The 22,199-nt window shown below is 44.3% G+C and overlaps 1 protein-coding gene across 1 annotated transcript in view; it reads left to right on the top strand.

The window, feature by feature from the left end:
* Positions 1–22,199, top strand: part of PPFIBP2 (PPFIB scaffold protein 2) — a 95,054-nt gene that overhangs the window by 38,955 nt on the left and 33,900 nt on the right. The window contains exons 4-5 of the mRNA XM_090264317.1: positions 1,385–1,498; positions 12,080–12,211. Coding sequence (XP_090120443.1) covers positions 1,385–1,498; positions 12,080–12,211 — 246 coding nt within the window. The remainder of the gene's footprint in view (positions 1–1,384; positions 1,499–12,079; positions 12,212–22,199) is intronic.

Genomic DNA, 22,199 nt, shown 5'->3' with positions numbered 1-22,199 from the left:
TTGGTCCCCTGGGTACCACCAGTGCAGGGCCCAAGGCCCAAGGTGTGGTGCACACCGTTTGTGGTAATCCTCGTAATAAGATGAACCATAACACATCCTTCCCTCCCAGAAACTCTGGAACCCAGGGATCAAAGGCCACCTCCTGGAATCCTACCCTTTCGAAAGTAGAGTTAGTAATTGAAAAGGCCAGACTATGGAGGGTATTGGGCAATAAAAATTTAAAAACAAACAAACAAACTGTAATGGTTTGTGTTTAAAACGGGCTCAGTAGGCAGAAGGTGCCCGTTTTTGAACTGTAATTGAAACGTTAGCACACCATGCCTCAACTCCAGGAATATGTTTCAATAATTTATTAATCACTTGGGAACAGAAAAACGGAAAGCTTAATGTAGCCATATTAATTTAGATTAGTTCCTCTGTGAGGGGTGCTTTATAATTCATAAAGTTTATTTAAACACTCGTAAGTGAATTCACAGTAACTATTTCATGCTCCAGCTCTTATTCCTTTATGGACTAAGAAATCATTCAAAATAATCTATTGTATATGCAAGTGGCAATTGCTGAACCATTGGTGAAAAACCAAAAGGGTCTAAAATATCTCAGCTTACCAGGCACTGCTTTCTTTATTTTAGGGAGGTCACCCATTTGATTTCTTCACCTTCCTGCTCTGAGGCAACTTTTAATTAAGAAAAAGAAAAAGGAAAAGGATCCTGAGGCAGTTTGCTAATAGAGTAGGCTATGAAAAATTTTTTTCAGTATATATCTAGGGTATAATTAAAATAATTTATTAAAATGTATTTTTCTGAATTAATTCCAAAAAATGTTCTCAATGCTTTTCCCTGCCACTGTGTATGCAATGTGGCTTATGTATATTTATGACTTAGAGTCCTGTTTTGGCCTGTGAAGCACAAAAACCTTTCGGGAGCCAAGTTTTGTCAGTGCTAATACATGCCCTTTACGTCCCACATTCCTTAATTGCTTCAGAACACTCACCTGATAGGTGAGCAGTCCTCACACCCTTATGAGAGAGGTGAGGTCATTGGCCAGTCTCCACACAGCTTGGCTCGCTCCTCCACGTGGGGCAGCAGAAGCCCTGGCAGGCCAGCCGAGATATGCCTTGAGGTTGGGGCTGCCCGAGTGAGCTCTAGAAGAGGAATAAGAACAAGAATTCAGCCCAGAGGCAGTTCTCGTGGCTGTTGGGTGTTTTTCTCTTGAGTCTGCGAAGAGCAGTGGCTGAGACTCCCTGGCAAGGTAAGAAAACAACTGGAGTTTCCTTCGTTCAGCACACTGCCCCCACCTGCCACCCATCAGTGGTGTGGCTTCAAGACTCTCCCCTGTGGGGAGCCAGTCCTGCTCCTACACCATTGCTTTATTTTCCTGTCAGGTGAGTGTCCTCACAGACCAAGTGGAAGCCCAAGGAGAGAAGATTCGGGACCTGGAAGTGTGCCTGGAAGGGCACCAAGTGAAACTCAATGCTGCTGAAGAGATGCTTCAACAGGTAAGGGTGGATGGCGCTGAAGGCCCTTGGGTTCTATCAGAGCTCCTGTGTGAAAGCCCCTTTCTGTGTCAGGGTTACAGCTCTTCCTTTCCAGTCCTTCCTGGAGCCAGTGTGTGGTGTTGATTCAGCAGGTGAAACCAGCGGGGTGGGGGTGGTGGGGGAGGGCCTGACCTGCAATGAATAACCTGTTGGGCTGGTTAGACAGATTCCCAAGCAGCACTTTCTCCAGGTCTGGTTCAGTGAAGGAGCTCTCATATTATGACCCTCACATTATCACGTGTACTGCAGCTTCACTGCAGGTGGCATCTGGGGTTTTAGAAAGTCAACTAGTTAGCTTATTTTGTGCCCCTTTTCCACTCATTCTTACCCCCTCACTCTGTATAGTCTTTGTTGAAAGGTGTTACATAAATAATATTTCAATATAATTTAATACATGTCAAAATGAAAAAAAGTTAGCTCTTGTCCTACTAGTCAGATAAATAAATCTCTTAAATGTCTTCTTATTTTCTTTTGGTCCTTGTCGTTATGTATACATATAACTTGCAAAGCTCTATTCACACCAGAGATACAATTTAGTCCTTAGATTTTGGTATGCTTCATATCATAGAGCTTTTTCCATTTTTAGATTTTGCTGTATAGTTGTCTTTACTCTCTCTTATAGATTTTTTTTAAACAAAAGTATAGTTAATTGACTCTTCTTCTCTTGAACAGTTTTAACCTGTTGTAAATTATGAGCTACGATTTTTAAGAATACTGAATTATTATCAAAAGTCCTTTCAAAATCTGTTGAGAAGCTAATTAGACATTTTATTTTATGAAAATTATTAATGTATTTAATTAATACATTTTCTTAACTTGCATACTTTTTGCATTTTCAGTTATTCTGAATAATAAACCATGACTAAAGTTTATGTGTGTATGCTTTGTAGCTCCCAGTATAGTACTGGCACATAAAAAGGGCTCACTCATTAGTTAAAGAATGAAAGTCAGTCCCTTCAAATGAGTAGGTTTGATTAGATGACCACTTATAATAATCTTTCCTCCAAAGCTCTAATGGTTTTTTTTATTGCTGTGACCTTTGGTCTTAAGATAAATCTCTTAGTTCCCAGGTGTCTATTAGTTTTGTTTGAGAGTGTTTGAAAAACTATTTTTTTAAAGTTAGTATTTTTATTCAGATGCTTTATAAAAACTAATTCCAACAGCTAGAATCTTTTATTAGTTTGTTATTTTTTCATTGCTGAGTAGTAAGTTACCACATTCCTGGCTCCATTTGATTTTCTGTTTAAATTGTGTGCCATTTCTCTTCCCACTCCCTGAAAATCTGAGTAGAGATAGGAGTTGTCTTTCTATTTTATAAAAAAATTTTTAAAAAAATTTTTAAAAAGTTTGGTCTTTCTTTTGAGAACCCAGGAGAGAAAATAAGCTGATAGAAAAATCTCAAAGGGCAGAAAAGCATTTTCACAAAGAGTGCATAGGACAACCCACTAGACTGTATTTTTAAGGCTGCACAAGGTGTGGTTTTGGGGTGGGGGTGAGAGAGGAAGATGATGGAGTGTTGTAACAAAAAAAATAAATAAATAAAGATAACAGAAAAAGAAAACTTGGATGTGGCAGGGAACCTGTCATAAAATTGTCAGAAGGTGGATGTTTCAGGAAGGCAGTGCTTGGCAAGTAACCGTGGGATTTGTGGTCAGAGAATGGCTGCATTGTGGCTCCTGAGTTCTCTGACCGCCATTCCTGGCTGCTCTTCCGGGACTGCCCCACACCCTCTCTGTGGCACTGCTTCTGAGCGCTTGTCAGAGCCTCTGTGCCCAGCAGTCACGCTGGTTCCTAGCACCACCTGGGGGAGTGTGTCTTGTCCTTCTATGGACTGGATTTTAGAATTCTGAAAAAGTCTTAATCTCATTTACCCTTTATGTCTTGTGTATCCTAAATCTTCTTTCTTGTGTGCTATGGGTTTGGTAACAGGCATGTCATTTGCATGTACCATAAAAGTAGATGTCTTGGCTTGGCATCTTTTGGTGTATGGTTGCTCTTATTAGCCACCTCTAGGGTTTAAAGATCTTCCTGAACTTAGCCATAACTTTATGCTCATAACTTTCATTGCATTCTTTCAGTCTTTCAAGGGTAAAATGAAAAGAATGTAGAACACGCCTTTCGTGGAAAATTCTGAGTTGACTTCATAGGACACATATGAGCCTCAGCTCCCACGCAAGTGTTTTTTGGACATGGTGGTGCCCGAGCTTGAGATTTTTGAGGTCCCAGCTCCAAATCCCAGACTGAATGTGCTGTTGCATACGTTAATGCTTTCCCGAAGTCTACTTGATGCTGTTTTAAAAGACACTTACTTCTTGCACCACAGTGCTAATACAGTCCCAGCTGTAGCTTGGAGTACCTACGTATGTGTGTCTTCTGAAAGGGGGACAGGCAGAGACTTGCCTTTTTGACTGTGTTATCCTGGACTGCAGGGCTCTTGGCTTCTGGTGATAGGAGCAAGAATGACTAATGGCCTTGAGGCTGAGAATGGAAGCAAACAATTGCCTCTTTCTGTCAGTCCTCAGAAACCATTCCTGCCCTGAGCCAAGCCTGGCCCCTGCTTAAAGGCCTGAGGAACTCTGAAAAGTCTCTTTCACTGTCACAGCATGGGGCCTTCTGACTGCCTGTTGACACTGCTTGAGTATGCTGCTCCACACTCTGAACCTGTCTTGTCAAAGGAGGCAGCTACTACTCACCTCTAGCTGACTGCCCATGTAGGCCCAGTGTTGTTAGATAGTCCCATTTTTCACAAGAAGCTGGAAATCCAGATTTAAAGATAAGTTTCTGTTTTAAAAACATTGGTGACTAATTAAAGTGAAAAAAACAAAATACTGTTTGAACCACATGGTATGCACCATCAGGTCAAGCCTGTCCCACAGACCTCTAATCTACAACCTCCACTCTAGACTTTGCCCCCTTTACTGGCTGGAATAGCACTTTGGAGACTTAAGGTACCCAGACCCAACCAGCATAGCCCAAACCCTGTGTTTACATGGGCTCCAAAACCCCACTGAGTCTCCTCTCCCCATATTTATTCTCCTGACCAAAGTCAGCCTCCCTTCAGGAGCCCAAGAAGGAAGGGAGTTCCCCACCCAACTCATGAGCCATGCAGCCCTCAGCCTGGCTAGGCCCCTGCTAAGTACTGATCTCTAAGTTCCCATCTGTTTTCTTTTACGCATTAACCCATCCGGTCTCCAGAAATCAGAAAGAGCATTAAGACCTTGGGGTTGGATGGGCAAACCAGGACCAAACAGAATCAGCACAGGGGTGGGTCCACCTGGGCAACACATGGACACAGTTTGCAGCAAACTACTACTTGTCTGCAACCCAGTACAGCTACGGAAGGGGGCAGCTACAGCATCTCTTGGGACTGCCTAGGAATCACCTACTCAGATACAGTCTCAGAGTCACTGAGCAGCTCTGGATTTCCTGGGAAATGTACAATTGGATTTTCAAGGGGCCACAGCCTGGATCAGTTTTCACAGGTCTGTGACAGTCTTGAGTGCAGAGCTTACAGGGCTGAGCCTTGCCCTCTGTACCTTAAGCAGGTCAAGGCCTTGTCCAGCTGCATCTCTGAGTGCTGCACACTGGACTGTGTGAACCCAGAGCTCAAAATAACACCCTGGGAATACAAGCATGTGCTAGTGCCCTTCTCCTTGTGACTGGCTCAGCTGGCAACAAAACCTCTCCCCTGTGTCCAGGGAGAGTCCCCCATGGTGTGTTGATGTATCTGAGGTCCCTGGTGACTTTTTCTGAAGTGGCCTTGTGGGTTGTCTGAGGGCTGGGGTCCAGAAGGTTCATGCACAGCAAGCTCCTCTATCTCCCATCATGGACCCTTTTCCAGAGGCAGGAAGGTGATGCTATTCACTGGGTAAGAGATTTTATACAAAGCCGGCAGCCAAATGCAGCACTTTCCAGAGACTGGCCATTTATGATGTGATCAATGTCAAGAGCAGTAACGATGTTGACTGCCAAAAAGAAGAAGGAATAGGGAAACCAAGTGGATACAAAGAAAGAGAGGATACAGGCCTCCTTGTAAGGACATAGCCCAGCTTTTGGGAAACCCTGAAGGCCACCAGGCTCTATTTCAGTCCTCCTACCTGATCCAGAGCTCCAGGAATCAGGCAATCTCATTGTTTTGGCTGCCTTCTGGGTGAGGTGTGGAAAGTGACAAATTTAGTGGACTTGGAGTCAATGGACATGACTTCCTGTAGATTCACCACTTGCCTTCCTATTTAGAGAGAATGGGGATGACAATGTGGACTGGACAGTACCCACCTCTTTGCACGGTAGTACGGTTTTTCCAGTTTTGTTAAAACTGCACACTAATGGTCAGTGTGAATCAAGACACTGAGCAGGAGATACAGGGCCCAGTTCCTGCCCTTGAGGTGACTGAGAGAACAATGTGCCCAGATGTGTAAATTCAACAAAGCCTCAGCAGCTCCCCCCACCCTCCCCACTGATAAATTTCCCCAAAGCACCTCTAAGGGGGCATTTCCATCTCAAAAAGAATATTCAGTAGAGCTAGGGACATGGTACTGTGGGAGCACAAATCTGTCTGAGGGGGCGAGAGGCTTGAGTCAGGAGTGAAGAAAACAGGGTTTTGCCTGTTGTTCCCTAGAATCCCCCGGGAGATTTATGAGGCAGAAACAACCACTTTGCTCAAGTGTCTCATGTGATCTTTGATCTCCAGGCCACAGGGTGAAGTAGGTGCTCTGCCCTTTTTACAGATAAGGGAACTGAGGTTCAGGGACACGATTTCAGTGGTGGGAACTGAGTCTGGACTCAAGCTCAAGTTGACTACAAGCACCTCTCTGCACAGTGTTACTCATGAAAGAGGCTTTCCGGCAAGGTCTGGGCCTCCTACTTCAAAGGGCAAAGGACACATTTTCCTTTTCATGTCTTTCCATGGCCTGTTCTTTTATTCTGGTTTCAGATTGCCAGACTGGCTCCAGCCCTCTGTCATTGGTCAGTAACTCCCTGGGTCATGTTCCACTTAAAGATGGAGGTAATTGCTTCAATATGTAGCCCTTTAAGGAGAGAATAAGTTGAAAGGCAAACTCTTTTTATCAGCTCTAGTCTGAAACTGAGCTCTGGAAACAGGAAATGACGATTTGCTCTGAGATGTATTTGTCCTTCTGGAAGAAATTACTGGTAGTGGTGAAGTGAGAGGAGTGAGTGATAATTTTGTTCACTCGTTTTTCCTGAAGTTTTATTACCCAGTTTCATGGATCTTCATAGTAAGCAAAACAAAACACCCGCCTCCCATACTACCTCCTCCTCATCCCTTGCCCTCACTCGTTTACACAAGTTGAAACAATTGAAAGAATTGGGAGAGAAGAAGCCAGGGCTGCATATAAAACCTGTGCCCCTCATCTCCTGCCCCCTGCCTCCCCTCCCCGCACCTCCCACGCATTATGGCGGCTGCATGATTCCAAGAGATTCCCAGCAGGACCTAACCCTGCAGGTCTAAGCAGGGGCAAAGCCTTACGTTGGTTCTCCAGACAAGCAGGCTGGATCCAGAGATAGATAACTCCAGTCTTGGGGTTTGAGAGCTAGGGACCCAAGACTGTTTTTCTTAAGGGGTAGACAGAATAAAAGAAGCCAGCAAAGAAGACGGAAAAGAAAAAAAGAAAGCTCAGAAGAACTAAAAGAAAGGAAGGAGTGATAAAGAGTAGCTTTCACTGAGGAGCGGATGAGGGGTGAGTGGGTTGAGGGCTGAGATGTGTAAGTTACATCTGCAAGTTTGGACAATGGTCCCCAGAACCAGAACAGTTTCTGTGCCCTACCTAGTGGGGGCAGAAGCCAGCTTGCAGGCATGCAGACATCTTATTGAGAAGGGGCAGGAAGATGAGGAAGAAGATGCAGCAGGGGCATCTTATTCTTTCTAGAACTTGGGAAGGGAAGAGATGGGGAGAGACAGCATTCATACGTGCCACACACGCAGAGCATGCACTTGCACAGTGAGAGCACGGGAGTTTGTGGTAGTTGCTTGAGGGGAAGGCCAAGTCCAGAGGGAAGGTTCTTTCAAATGTCAGAAATTTGATCATGTTTATCGCCTGAGGAGTATAAGCTGATGGGGAGAGAGAGATTAAATGCCTGTCAGAGTGGATGATTAATGGTCCTACCTTAGAGTAGCGCACAGACTTTCTGGGAACTCCCTCAAAGGCAGCACAGGGGTGAAGGAAAGCCTAGGACCGTGTGAGCAGGCGTCATTCTAAGTTACCCTCTAGGAAAAACAGGGCCAGAACTCAGAGAGCAAAGCCAAATGCCACCGGTTAACCAGGGAAGTAGCCTGAAGTTTCATCAAGCTGTTTGAGGATTCCGTGAAGAGTCTAGAGACTGAGAAGTGGTCGGCAGCAGGAAGGTGGGTCAGAGGGGGTGATTGAGGAGCAAACTCTGCAATCCCTGTGTTTTTTCACATATGCTTTTTATGTGCAGCCTGGAAACTTCTGGGCTGGAGAACAGTTCCTGAAGGTGAAAGAGCCTGACTGAGAAGTTGCTTATGTGCAGTTCTTTCAGACTCACCTGGGAAAGGAGTTGTGGACTGGCCTCTCTAAGACGTGGATTTAAGATATATAAATGAAAGACGATTGGGGAAAATTTTGAAATAGAAAGGATATAAAAGTTCAATGAATGATCAGGTGATTAAAAAATATATTTTCAGTAACACAGGAAGGTTATTTAAGGAGAAGACAGGGGCAGGGTGGGGTTTAGGGATTGAGGAGAATGGAAAAGACTTGGAATGATCTCTGAAAGGAACCAGCCAGAGATAAATACGAATTTTGCCAGGCAGTATTGGAAGATCAGCTGTAATTAGTGTAAATTTGTATGGAAACCAGTTGGCATCATTAAGTGACTTTTACCAGCAATTCTCAGGCAAGCAGAGACAAAAGGCTTTGAGGTTTGGCATGGCCTGGGCTGTGGTAAAGCAAATGCATTTCAGGTCTAGGGGCCTCAGGGATGAGCTGGATGAGGAGTTTTCTGCTGCTGATATGATACAATTAAAATGACTAACCTCAAAGGCATAGAGAGGATAAGGAGGCAAATACTGCTTAAAGGAAGTTGATACTCTAGGAAAATAGAGAGTTATTAAGTAACTAGTGGCCACCAAGGAAGAAATTAAAGATTATTCAAGTGAGTAAATGGGACAGTTGAAAGGTCAGAGGATTGTGGCCAGGAGAGAATTTCTGAGGTGAAGATTTTAGAAGCAGAGCAAACATTCTGGACAAAGACGAGAGCCAGGTTGTTGCCATCCTGCTGAGAAGCCGAAACAAAGTGGAAGCAAAGCCTGTTCGTGTGAAGTCAAGAAACGTGCAGCCCAAGTGGATATGGAAAGGAAGAAAGACAAGGATGTTGAAGCTACTGAGGAGGCAGAATGTGCCCACAGTAGGTAAACTATTGCTCAAAAGACAAAAGCCTCAAGGAAAATGGGCAACTCTATTGGGTTCTAGATATTTGGGGAGAAGTGATATTATTGAATGCACTGCCTTAGAAGAGATGGGCAGACATAGATGATCAATAGGGACAAAGAGTGGTCTGGAGGGAGAAAGGTGTTCTGGAAGTTGGGTTGTTGAAGCGGAGTGGTCTTCACTTGAGATGACCAGGGAGGTGTGTCATATTGTGCAAAAGTCAGGACTTCAGCTTGTGAAAGAGTCGTTGAGAATGTAGGGTAGTTAAATGCTATGAAGACACATTGATAGAGGTGACAGTACCTAATAGTGGCCGGAGCCTGGCGATGGGGAAGTGGAGCTGGACTGGGATAAGCTTGCTGAAGGCTGATTTTGAGTTCAGGACGTAAGATAGTATTTATTAATGACAAAGTTGACAGGTGATGATAATGAAAGGTAGAGGTCATGGTAATAGATACAAGCTGAGAGAGAGTGAATAAAACTTTTGTTATCAATGGAATATATGAAATTAAGCAGCCCCAGGTTTCTAATTAAAACTTTGGTGTGTCAAAGTGGAACAACCACTTGGAATGTTAGTGTGACCAACGAGAGCACTGGCATGACCAATCAGAATGGCTATTGGAACGTTAGTGCAACCAATTAAAATATTATCCTCATCAGCTGGAACATTGGTGTGACCAATGACAGCCTGGCAGTTAAAATAGCTGGTAGGATTTTGGCAATGATGGGAGTAGATTAGAATCTTAGCTTTCAGGAGAGATACATGCTGAGGCTTTTTTGAATCCCACCAAAGCAGAAGCTTGAATGCTGGTTAGTAGACAAAGTGCACGAATATCATCTTATGATAGTCAAGTCTTCAACAGGGGCTGTTTTTAACTGTCATACTCCTGGGCCTTGCCATCTGGTAGATATTTAAAAGTGTGTTTGTTGAATAAATGATTGAAGTCTCATGGACGAATATTTTCCATTCTCTGCACTATAAAGCAATGTTATTATCTCATGGCCTTTGATTTATAAAGTTTTCCTTTTTACCTTTGCATGGGTGGCTGGGAGGTTCACATGCACATTATAGTCCATCTCTAGCTGTGTATAGAACTGTAATGTATGACTTCAATACTAACTATAACTCTGGCTTCAACTTCTTTTCCTATCTGCTTTAGTTTTTATTATTTATCTTCTAACTTGAAATATCTATTGTGCAAACCTCATAGAATTATGAGGTGGTGCAGGCCAAGAGGGAGAAGGAGGTAGGAGATGCCATCATCTTCACTCAGAGATGATTTCTTTAGGGACTTTTATGTTCTGCATTGCCTTAACACCAAGCCCTAGTAAAGAGTACGTAGTCAACAAAATCTTGTCAGTTTGAGCGCGTATTTCCTGGGCTCCGTGAATGTTTGTTGATTGCCTTTTTTTCAGCATGTAGTTTTTATTTCTCTTAAATTCTTGGACTCCTTCCTCTGTTTACGAAACTATGATACATTAGGCAGCACTAAGTTTTGGAGTCAACAGACCTTGGTTTGAAAACTAACTCTGCTATTGATTGGCATGTGTCCTTGGCCACCGTAGGTCAGTCTCTGGGCCTGTTTCCTAATCTGTAAAGTTGGGAAAATAATATTTACTGCTAAATCCATGGGAGGGTTTATGAAGAGAATATATGTAAAGTACCCAACAGTGTCTGGCACAGAGGATACACTCCGTGAGTTCATGCCCCACCCCTCCATTACACTGGCATGCTTATCTGGCTGACTCCTCATAACCAAGGCACCCACAATTCTAGTGTGGCTGTGCTGCTGTCTGCCTTGTAAGCCAGCTTTACAGCTGGCCGGCCAAGGAAGACCGGCCTTCTTAGCCCAGGGCTCGGGGAGCTTATTTTGCTGATTTGACTTCTAAATACTCATCCCCTCAGATAGCAGATGGATAGTTTGTATCCTGGCTTTCTGAGGTCCTGAGGGTCTTTTAGCATAGGGAATTATGTATTCCAAGTTCACATCTGTCCTGTGTGGTTTGCTTTATGATCTGAGAACAGTTCAGATATGTAAAATCACAGCTGTTGGGTCAGAATGGTGTTGAGATCACCATTCTTGTCCTAGGACTGGGCTGTGCGAGGTGTTACATAATACAGTATTCTGCCCATGACAGGGTAGTGTGTCTTTACTGTCTGCTCATTTAGCCTGCTGCTTGCTTAGTTGCTGTATTATATTTTCCTTGCTAGGACCTGTGTATTCAATGTCTACCATATGCTAGGATTTTGGACCACATGGAACATGGCTTTTATCCCATAGAGAAATGTGTTGCCCCTGGATTTTGGGAATGCTTCTGTTTGTAGAGGTTTTTCATAATTCCTAGTGGTTCTGAGCAGGTGTTTTGCCTGTCACCTTTGTTTTTTGCCTTATTTATGCCTATTAAGTATATGTATTAATGGCAAGTTTCTGCTACTGTTCTACTGATGGCAGGACTAGTAATAGCCCCATTGGGAATGCTCACAATAAGGAAAGTCTTCTTACTTATATCCCATACTTGCAAAATTATAATATGGGTACAACCCAGGAAATATCATCTCACATAATAAGATTCTACTGAGATTATTTAGTAAATACTCATTAAACATCTATGGTACTTGATGCTCTAGCTCCTAGGTTCTTTGCAGTGAGGCCTTACACTGAGATGTGTTAAAGACTGTGCTGAAGATTGATTGAGCTCAGGAGGTGATAGGGAAATTTTGGTTTTGAAAAATATATTACCATAGCTTTTTTTTGTTTGTTTTAGTGGAGAAGGACCTGCTGCGTTGTCTGAAAAGTAGATATAAAGAAATTTAGTACTTCAAGAGTACACATTCATTTTTTTCTACTTGGAAATAATGAATAATGGTTTCTATGGGCAAATGTAGTATTTCTGAAAAAGTGTAGATCACATGTCTGTCATAACACAGTGGGTAGTGGCAGGGGCTGTGCTCTCCCCTGATGACTGATTACCATCCCAGGCCCATCCCTCATAGGCCTGTGGCTTACAGGCAGCAGTCTCAGCTCTGTGTTGTCCAGCACACCACTGAGAGATTGCCTTATGTGCTTATGGAGCTAGAGTTGTCCTTGTTACCATGGAGGTTTATGATTCTGAGATCTGTGTTTGCTTGCAGGAGCTGCTAAGTCGCACATCTCTTGAGACTCAGAAGCTCGATCTGATGACTGAAGTGTCTGAGCTGAAGCTCAAGCTGGTTGGCATGGAGAAGGAGCAGAGAGAGCAGGAGGAAAAGCAGAGAAAAGCAGAGGTGAGTGTGATACACTGAATTCCAGGGGGGCCCATACTGTCTTAAGCTCAGACCACGGGACGTTGTCCTAATGTAGACTCAGACCATCTGGTCAATCTCAAGCCTGGCCACCACTGGCTGCCAGAAACATCTATGCACTAGAACCACAATGATCTGTTAATACCAAGTTATCAGATTTTGCTGTGCCTGAAAATTTCAACAAGGCCCAAACCACCCAATTTTGGCTTGAAGGCTTTGCCCTCCCTCCAGCTGCTGACAGGGATGAAAAGGGATGCAGTAGTGGGGGGAGGATCAGACAAGCTGTAAAGGGACACAAGATGTCTTCTGTGAAAGCCAAGGTAATGACCAGGTACTGGGATGAAGTCAGCTGGCTAACAGGCCAGTCACTATGTCCAAGGAATCTGATGTGCATTTCACTAACCAAATGGAGCCCTTAGATTATGTACAATATTTCTTTTCTCCTGATGGGTCATAAGGGGTGAGCACATGCGTAGGACTCTCTTAGAGAACGTTTTCTTGTTTTGTTGTGTTTTTATTTCCAGGCTCAATATGCCATTGGCTAGAACATGCTAGACTTTTTTTTTTTTTTTTGATAAACACTTAGAGAATTTTAGGCTCAGAGTGACTACTTTAGAGCGAACAGCCTGTTTGAACATTAGATAACCATCTTCTGTGTACCTCTAGCTACAAGTCCCTGTATTTTCACCTGGTGGAAATGTGAGATGTGGAAGGAAGACAGGCTCTAGGCTTAGAAATACCTTGGCTCAATTACTAGCCTAACTGCTTAATAGCTTTATGATCATCAACAAGTTAGCTACTTAATCTCTCTGAGCTTCAGTTACTTTAACCACAATATAGGTAACTATGTGAAGTCCATGTAAAATCATGAAAGTTAAGTCCCTATTATAGATTCTGGCATTTTGTAAGTAGTTGGTTTATCTTCATCCCCTTCCCCCATTTAGGCATCTCCAAAATCTAAAGATGAATGTTGTTTCTTTCTATTAATTGCAAATGGTACTGTTTACTGGTAATTGAGGCACTTCGAATATGTAGGGCATAGTCTTTGCATTGCTTTTGAGAACATGCTCATTAGTAAGAAGAACAGTTGCCAAAAGATCTCTCCATTAAGCTGAGGACAGTATCTCCTAGTGATTAAGTGTGCAGGCTCCTGAATCAGATCTCCTGGCTGTAATCCAAGCTTGGCTACTCAGCAGCTTTGTGATTTTAGGCAAGTAATTTAACCTCCAAACCTCTGTTTCTTCTTCTGTAACATGGAGAGAGTAATACATTCTTCCTGTTTCCTGGGTTGTTCTGAGTAAGGAGTGACATAATCTATGTGTAGCCAATAGTATAGTGGTGGATACACAGTAATAGCCAGGTTTTAGAGATCATTTACTGATCATGTCATTAAGCATGGCTATAAAAGGAAATGTAGACTTAAATACATTAATATAGATGACAAAGATCACACAAATGAAACTACCTGTGTGAAGTATTCGTTGAATGGGCTCTACTTCTTGAATATTCACAGAGAAACTGGTAAATTTTCTGTCGGTTAAGAGTTAATTTTACCAGTGTTTCCAGATGTGTGATTACATGTGATCATGTGTTAGAGCTTTGAAGAAAGAGTTCTGTGAGAAGGCTTCAAAGAGATAGACTCAACTCGAAACCACTTAATTTTTTCTTTTCTTTTTTTTTTTTTTTAACACAGCAGAAGGGTTATTAGCTCATAGAACTTGGAGAGGCCAGGGTTTAAAAATCCAGCAGCACTAGGCCCAGGCGACCTCACAGTGTCAATAGAAATCAGCCTTAGCTTATCACTTGGTTCTGTTTTAGCCTTAGTCTCAGGAAGGCTCTCCCCACACGGGGACAGAGATGACCACCCACAACTCTACATCCTAGGAGCCTGGCAGATGCAGATTCTCCTCAAAGGTTCTGGCAAAAGCCCCGGGATTGTGTCCTATTGGACCAGTTGGGCCATGTGCCTAGTTCTGGAGCACATACCCACACACGTGTGTGTGCACGCGCATGTGGGGGTGTCAGTGAGTCTGTGTGTGGAATCACACAGAGCCAGCACCAAGTGGGCAGCTCGGTTCCTTCGTAGGGAAGAATGGAAGGAAGGAGAATTCCCACTTCCAGGCCACATATAGCTAAAGCAGTCATTTTGCTACTCGCTTTCTTTCCTGAAAGTTTTTCAATCTGAGATTTTTGTTTTTGTTTTCCAATAGGCTACTCATTTCTGAGGCCATATAGACCTGGGAGCTGCTGGCCTTAGTCCTATCAGATAACAGCCCTTCCTAGTTGCTAGTACAAACATTAGCTTTCCACCTGGAGGAATTTTTTAGGCCGTTTAAACCTGTGATAATCAGTGAACAGCCACATGACCTGAAACACATTTTCCATTCTTGTAATTGAACAGAATGCTTCCTGGTATGTCCAGAACCTCCACACTGTCTAACTATCTGGAGCCCCAGAGGCTTAACAACACAGAGTGCTGCTGAAGCAGCACTGTCGTGTGGTGCGTGGAGATGTTTATTTTGAATGAGACATTAGCTAGCTGAGGTTACCAAAGGCTGTAGTTTCTGAGTAAAAGGAATGCTGCTTTCCATTCTGCACACTGCTGTTTTTTCCAGTGTTTAGCCTGAGGCCTGATTGCTTGTGGTTTGGAAAAGGCAAAAACATTTTTTTTTAAATTGAGGTAGCCAGATCTGTAATAAGCTTCCTTTATGTAGCCCTGGCTTTATCCTCAAATTTCATGTTATGTTTCAATGAAAAAAACGAAGATGCTGTTAAGGAGAGCATTGCAGACTGTTCTTTCTGTCTGGTCCTACTGCCTGGAGTTGTGGAAGCCATTACGGATGGTTGTCTGTAAAGGCTGAGGACTGTGAGGGGCAGGCTTCTGGTCAGATGGCAGGAATCCTTACAGCCACCTTGCTCAGGAGTGCCTCAGTGCCGTCAGCGTCAGCAGCCTGAATGAGATGGGGGTGATTGCTGGCCTTCCTGTATTTTGCTTGTTTTTTCCTTATCAGCCTTTGGCATGGGTCTGGGTCATTTCAGGGAATATTAAGTGTGGAACAATTAGCTTTACTCCTGAAAAGCAGGACTGCAGAAGAGTGACCGACCTGGAAAGTAAATATCGGGGTTAGGAGGTTGGAACACAAAAGAAAGAGAACCAGAGGCAAAGGAAAAGCCCTGAGTGGTTCAGCACGTCAAAGCCATGACCTTCAGAGGGATCTTCCGTAGAGAAGGGAGGCTGGCTTCCCTAAGCAGGGGCTGCAGGGATGCTGCCGCCGGCCCCTTTGTGGGATACAGAGGGTGCTGCGAGGAGTGCCACTCAGCAGTGTGTGGAGAGCCAGCCGGGCCCAGCATGTGCTGCGATGTGAAGTCAGCCCAGCTGATTAGGGATATGCACGAGCAGGAAGAAAGCCCTGAAGAATCTTTAGGATTTCCTGGCAGAAAAGGGGATGTCTTACAGCCCAGGTGGTGCAGCCATGCCTTCTCTCTTCCTCTGGGGAGGCCCTTGGAAGGGAGTCTGGCTTCTGAGCTGGGCAACCGGATGATGGGCTTGGCTTTCAGAACAAGGGCTGGGAGGATTGCATTTTCTCAGAGAAGGTCTGGCCTTATGAGGAGAGTTTTATTCTTGTTTTTACCTGTTTTGTCTTATGTACTTATTTTTTTTAACATAGAAAATACTCTCCAACAATTCAAAAAATCAAAAGTTCACAAAGGTATATATAGCAAAAGTCTCCTTCCATGTCTTAGCCAGCAGTCAGGAACCAATGTTATCTGTTTGATTTTTAACCTTCCAGAGTTATTTTATGTATGGACAAGCAAATTTATTTGTATATCTGTCTGTATCTGTGAATATACAAACACATATACATTCCCCCTCATTTAAAAAAAAGTTCTCGTTTATACTTATGTCTGCATATTATTTCACTATCAGCCTATGCTCTTAATTTATTTAATCAGTTGTCTTTTGATGAATATTTAAGTTGTTTCTAAGTTTGCTATTATAAATAATGCTTGTACATGTGTGAGAATATTGAAGTGGAACTGATGGGGCAAAGGGCATATGCATTTGAAGTTTTGACAGACATTTCCAAATCGCCGTGCAGGCTATAGAAGTTATATTTTTACCTGTGATGTAGAAGAGTTCCAGGACAATATGAAACTGAACATAAAGGAAGAGGGAGAAAAAGAACTAAGTAAAATTGTGAACAAGTTTAACAGGAAGGATAGGGTGGGAAAGACTCTGATTATGGGAGGTGCCCAGAAGTTTTACATAGAAAAGAACCATGGAAAAGAACTTTGATGGTTGGCAAAGCAGAGTAAATGAACCAAGATTACAACACAGAACAGCAATTAGAACCTCATAAATGTCACCTGGACTTCATGATGTGGGACCCAAGAATGGAAGAAACAGACCTGTTAAGAGAGGTGATGGGCTAGCCCTGTAGATAAGGAGTTATAAAAGTAAGTTGAAGTGCCAAACCCGGGGATGGACATGCAGGGCAACAACAATGCCACATGCGTGGGGAGGATTAAAGGACAGTGTCCCAGCAGAGTCGGGGCGTACCACACTGAGCAGAGGAGGGAAATGCGCTCCTGATGCAGATCCCAGACTGGTTGAGGCAGACAAGGGGCAGTTATGGAAGGGAGCAGCAATTTGGATAGCTCCTAAAAATCTCGAGCTAAACACTTAAATATTTGAGTTGGCTCTTGGTCCTTTCTACCTCTTTTTATAGTTTCTACCAAGAGGGCAGATAAAGAAACTGGGAAAACTACCAATCTAACTCTAATGTTGACACAAAGGGAGAAACTAGTTTATGAAGTAAAAGTGTTGGGTACCTTGAGAAGGAGTGGCCATTGTCATTTGAGAGTTCATGACAGTGAGGGAAGAAAAAATTATGCATAGATAGTCATGCACATTGCAGATCATGACTCTGAAAGTTCAGAAACAAATTAGAAGATGACTCAGGAACACTGAACTACTTTAAAATAATACAGTTCTTACTGAACAATCTCACAGACAATGCCAATAAAAAGAAACAGCTTAGAGGCACCTGGAGAGAGAAATGCATTATCAAAGGGGCTTGTACAAAAGATAGAAAGGGCAACTGAAAGTGCACCTGCATGAACAGCACCGGGAAGGGCAAACCCCAAACCAAAGGCCAAGGCTGAGGACAACAGAAAGAAGTTATGTTCTCAATAAGGTCAAAGAAAGAATGGGCGCAATTCTACTGATGTGTCTGACAGGTGCAAAGAAACCAGGACAGCAGTCCCCAAACTTCTTGCTACAAGCAAATTTTCAGGAATCCAGTGATTTATTTAAAAACTAAAAGTAAACCTCCTACTCCACTTCCTCTCCGTCCCTCTCCTCCTTCTTCTAACTGACAAAGTTAGATGGGTTTTACAAAATATAGTCTATTGAGTTTGGGGTTAACCTTGTGATGTTTGTGAGAGACTAGAAGACAAAGTAGAGATCTGTGTCCACTGAGCGTGAGTGATGTCGGATTGAGCTCATTGACTTGGCTGGGAATGCATCTTGTGGTGGTACACCTGGCAAATCCTCACTTCAGCAAGGCATCGCAAAATCATTGTTTGGAGCAGACTCATGGATATGATAGAGGAATATAGGATGAGCATAAAAATAGGTGGGTTAGCACCCAAATGACCATAGGTATATTCAGGGTGGGGTAAAAGTAGGTTTGCAGTTGTTTGTATGGAAAATAATACAATAAGTAATAATACAAGAATAAATTGTGTTTTGTATTCTCAAAAATTTTTTGCCCTACCCTGTATACTATATTACTACTATTTTTGCTCTACCTTGTATACTATATTAGTACTTTTGAAAGATATTTCTGTAGAGGGTAATAGTAATCTGCCCTTAACCCTTCTGCCTCTTTAGCATTTTTAGTCTATAATTTGACGTGTCTTTTGTTTGTTTATTTGTTTGTTGTTTTAGATTTTTATTTATTTACTTGTTTTAGAGAGAGGGGAAGGGAAGGAGAAAGAGAGAAAAAGAGGGAGAGAAACATCAGTGTGCCAGAGATGCATGGATCAGTTGCCTCCGACACTCCCCCAAATGGGGATCTGGCCCACAACCCAGGCATGTGCCCTGACCGGGAATCGCACCCCCAGCCTTTCAGTTCATAGGCTGGCACTCAATCCACTGAGCCACACCAGCCAGGGCTAGTCTATAATTTGGATGCTAATATAGAAGGTCTTGAAGTGGTGAAGACAGGAAGCCAAAGAAAAACTAAATGGATCAGTTGACACTGGACTTCATAAAAATCACTTGATTTTGATGATTCCTGAAAATTTGCTTATAGCAAGAAGTTTGGGGACTGCTGTTCTGGGTTCTTTGCACCTATCAGAGGCATCAGTGGAATTGAGCCCATTCTTTCTTTGACCTTACTGAGAACATAACTTCTTTCTGTTGTCCTCAGCCTTGGCCTTTTGTTTGGGGTTTTCCCCTGCAGGTGCTGTTCATGCAGGTGCACTTTTATTTGTCCTTTTAATCTTTTGTACAAGCCCCTTTGAAAATGCGTTTCTCTCAAGGTGCCTCTGAGGTACCTGGAGCGATAGGTATGTTGGTAGAAAAAGAGTAAAAGAGACCAGAAGAACCTAATAGTGCAAAAGCACTGGAGGTAAGGTGAGGCATGAAACACTTCAAGAGGGAGCCAAGCGGTCTGCAGGCAGAGGGCATACCTATGAATTTGACCAGCAGGACAGCACTGAGGAAGAGCAGTGCCCCTGGGTTAGTGGAGACAGAACTTGTCTACCTGGAAAGTGGAGGCAGGAAACGAGGTGCTGAAAATCAGGGACAGCAATATCCTCATCTGAGAGGTTTATCGATGGAGCGAACAAAAGAATGGAGAAAACAGCGAAGTTCTAGAAAATTATGTAAGAGAAAAGAGCAGGCCTGAGGACAGGCAGGGCCAGAGGACTAGGTGTGTGTGCCAGGGCATGGGAGCCGCTGGGCTTTTGTCATCAGGAATCAGTGTCACATGGGCCTTGACTGTGTCCTATGACTGCTAGGCATTTCCTGTTGTTCTCCCAGTTTCTCCTGTTCACGTCTTAAATGTCAGCTGATGGTACAAGGAGAAGCATTGGAGGAAGTGAACTTTCATTTCTCAGTGCCTCCCTCCTCTATGCCAGGTGCCTTACCTAAGTCTCCCTTGATTTAATCCTCCCAACAATCCTATGAGGTAGTAAGACTCTCATTGTACAAATTTGGAAACTAAGTTTGAAAAGGTTTCATAACTCACCAAGTCACACAGAAAATAGTGACAGGCTTGCATGAAACCTAGGTGATGCAAGTTCAAAGCCTGTGCACTTTTCACTGCATCATGATGTCACTCGTCATAGCTTAGCAGGACGTGACAGGCTGAGTCTCCCCCTTTGGGGAGATGCAGGCCAGTCGTTGCTGTGGGAGTCGTTTTCAACTCCATCTTTGATTAGCTGCCATCCTTCCTCCTGCCCCAGGGTTTTTGGTCAGAGGATTGGATGGTAAAACACAAAACAAAACAAAGAATAAAACCCCATGCTAATTGATTTCCAGCCTCAACTGTATTGGCCCCCTCCTTGGTATTATTGCTTTTTCCACTCCTGACTTTCCTTTTCTCATGTCTCACAATGACTATTCTAAATCTGTACCCCCTTTTGTTCCACTGTGTTCTTTTAGCAGGCAACCTTGCCACCTTCTCTACAGAGGCCATTGGGGAAGATCTCCCTTAACTTCCTGTTTTTCATCTGGAAACTTGCTTTCCCTTTGTGCTTAACCAGACCTTCCACCTGGGGCTGCTGATTCCTGCTCCTCTCCTTGCTCTGTAATTCCTTCTCCTCCAGCTTCTTGGTCTTCAAAGGTTGTTCTAGGACCTACCAGCTAAACGATGAAAGCTCCCAAAGGCTGACACTTCTCAGAAGAAAAGGCATGAACAAACTGAATATAGATGGTCTCTTTCTATTTAGTACCTTCTGATGGTGGCCCAGGCCAAGGGCTGCAGAGACAGAGCTAGACTTGACTTAGTAGCTAAGGCCAGTCAGGCAGGAACTCTCTGCCCTTGTCAGGCATCTGAGCTAAGGCAGCATTGGGTTCAGAACTTAGAGGCACATGGAACAAAGACCAAGTCAGAGCCCAGGGTCTGCACTGGGACAGTAGGTGAGAACTCAGGAGGCAGATATAGTCTAGCCCAATAGTCAGTGCCCCATCAAGGTTCATACACAGGCAACAGTGAAGGAGGGAAAACTGCTAGGGTCTAGGCACTTACTCAGGCCCACAGGGTCACCTTGACTTTTCACCCCAATCCTCTGGTCTCCATAGGGAAATACCTTGTTAGATGACCCTGAGGGAAGACAGCCTGGGGCTGTCTGTGGGTTAAATCAGGTGAGCGTGTTCAAGGGGAGAGTGACTGGGAGGCCAGAGGCTGTTTATGACAGTATCATAAGCTCTTCCCGTCCAAATGGCATCATTGGAGAGGAGAGCAGGCTGGCATGGGGTCTTAGCCCAGCTCCCTCTCTGCCCTAAGCTGTCCCCCAGGTCCTCAGTTTCTCTTCTACATTTGAAAAGGGGATTTATAGCCCTGACCAGTGTGGCTCAGTTGGTTGGGCATTGTCCCACAAAGCAAAAGGTCGCTGGTTTGATTGCCAGACAGGGCACATGCCAGAGTTACGGGTTCAGTCCCCGGTCGGGTCATGTATGAGAGGCAACCAATCAATGTTTCTCTCTCACATAGATGTTTCTTTCCCTCTTTTTCTCCCTCCCTCCCCTTCTCTCTAAAAATAAATGAATAAGATCTTTACTAGGTGGTGGGGGGCATTTATAGAACAACAAGATATGGGATGGGAGCTTTTCTTCTTTTAGACAATACTGTCACGGTTGGGGTTGGACAACCACTTCCAGCATGCCTCAGTAGTTACCATGGTGCCAGTGGGCAGACCTCTCAACACTAGCTGCCAGTGCATCAGAGGATGTCTGTCACGGTGGACAGAGAGGGGGATAAACAATTTGGCTGGCTGCTCTCCTCCCACCTCTGTTCTACTCTATTGCCAGCTATTTCCTTAAATCCTTAACCCTGAGCATAGGTTCCCCATAGTCCTCCCCAGCCTCTGGGCTCCTTCCCACGGTGAGGGGCATCATCACCTCCCCAGGCCATGACTCTGCCTCCTTTACTCCCACACCTGGCAAGTGGCTACTTGACGCCACTGAGACTCATCCCATCCCTTCCCCTTGACCCAGGCAAAGTCAGTCACTCACTGCTCGCCAAGGTTTTCTTACCTACCTGTTGTGGTTGTTATTTTGTGGGTCTGTCCCCACTCACCTGTGAGTGCCATTGGTCCCTGCAAGAGTGACACTAAATGTCTGTGGAGTAGGTAAAGGAAAGTTCAGGGGAGCTGTTAGCCAAGGATCCAAAATTGAGTAGGTGTGAATTCCAAGGACTGCAGCTAGTTTTCACAGTTGCTGTACAAGGCCGCAAAGTTCCCAAGGCTACAGGGGAGTCGGGTTTGGAATGGGAAGTGAAGGAGTACAGTTTGGTGTAGCGTGGGAGGGCGAGTCTAGGGTTGGAGGCACATCAGCAGGCATGAGCGTGGTGTGTGCTCTGTGTCACCTGCGCATGGGCGTTGATGTGTTTCAGGAGGGAGTTGGTGTGTGAAGCATGGGCGTGTATACAGAGGAGGTGTGTCCGTATGTGCCCCTTCCTCTGCTGTGGCTAGACTCTGTGCCTCAGCCGTTGACATGCAAGAATGCCCCCTCCCCGCCGTGTGGCACGAGGATCTGCCAGGTGTTTGTTCAAATTGCAGAGCAGGCCCAGGCATGGGGCAGGCCTCGGGAAAAAAGCCGTGTCCTTTGGTTCCTGTGAAGAAAGCAGGTGGTGGCAACCAGTGCCCGCCGGGTCCCCGCTGCTGCTCACCCTCAGCACCCTTCCTTCCTTCTGTGCGGCTCCCGGAGGGAGTTCGGTGTCCGAGAGCTGACTGACCC

Source organism: Furipterus horrens, unplaced genomic scaffold (genome assembly GCF_987537825.1).
Source record: "Furipterus horrens unplaced genomic scaffold, mFurHor1.1.pri manual_scaffold_2, whole genome shotgun sequence".
Classification (NCBI taxonomy): domain Eukaryota; kingdom Metazoa; phylum Chordata; class Mammalia; order Chiroptera; family Furipteridae; genus Furipterus; species Furipterus horrens.
This window is presented reverse-complemented; position numbering and strand designations above follow the sequence as displayed.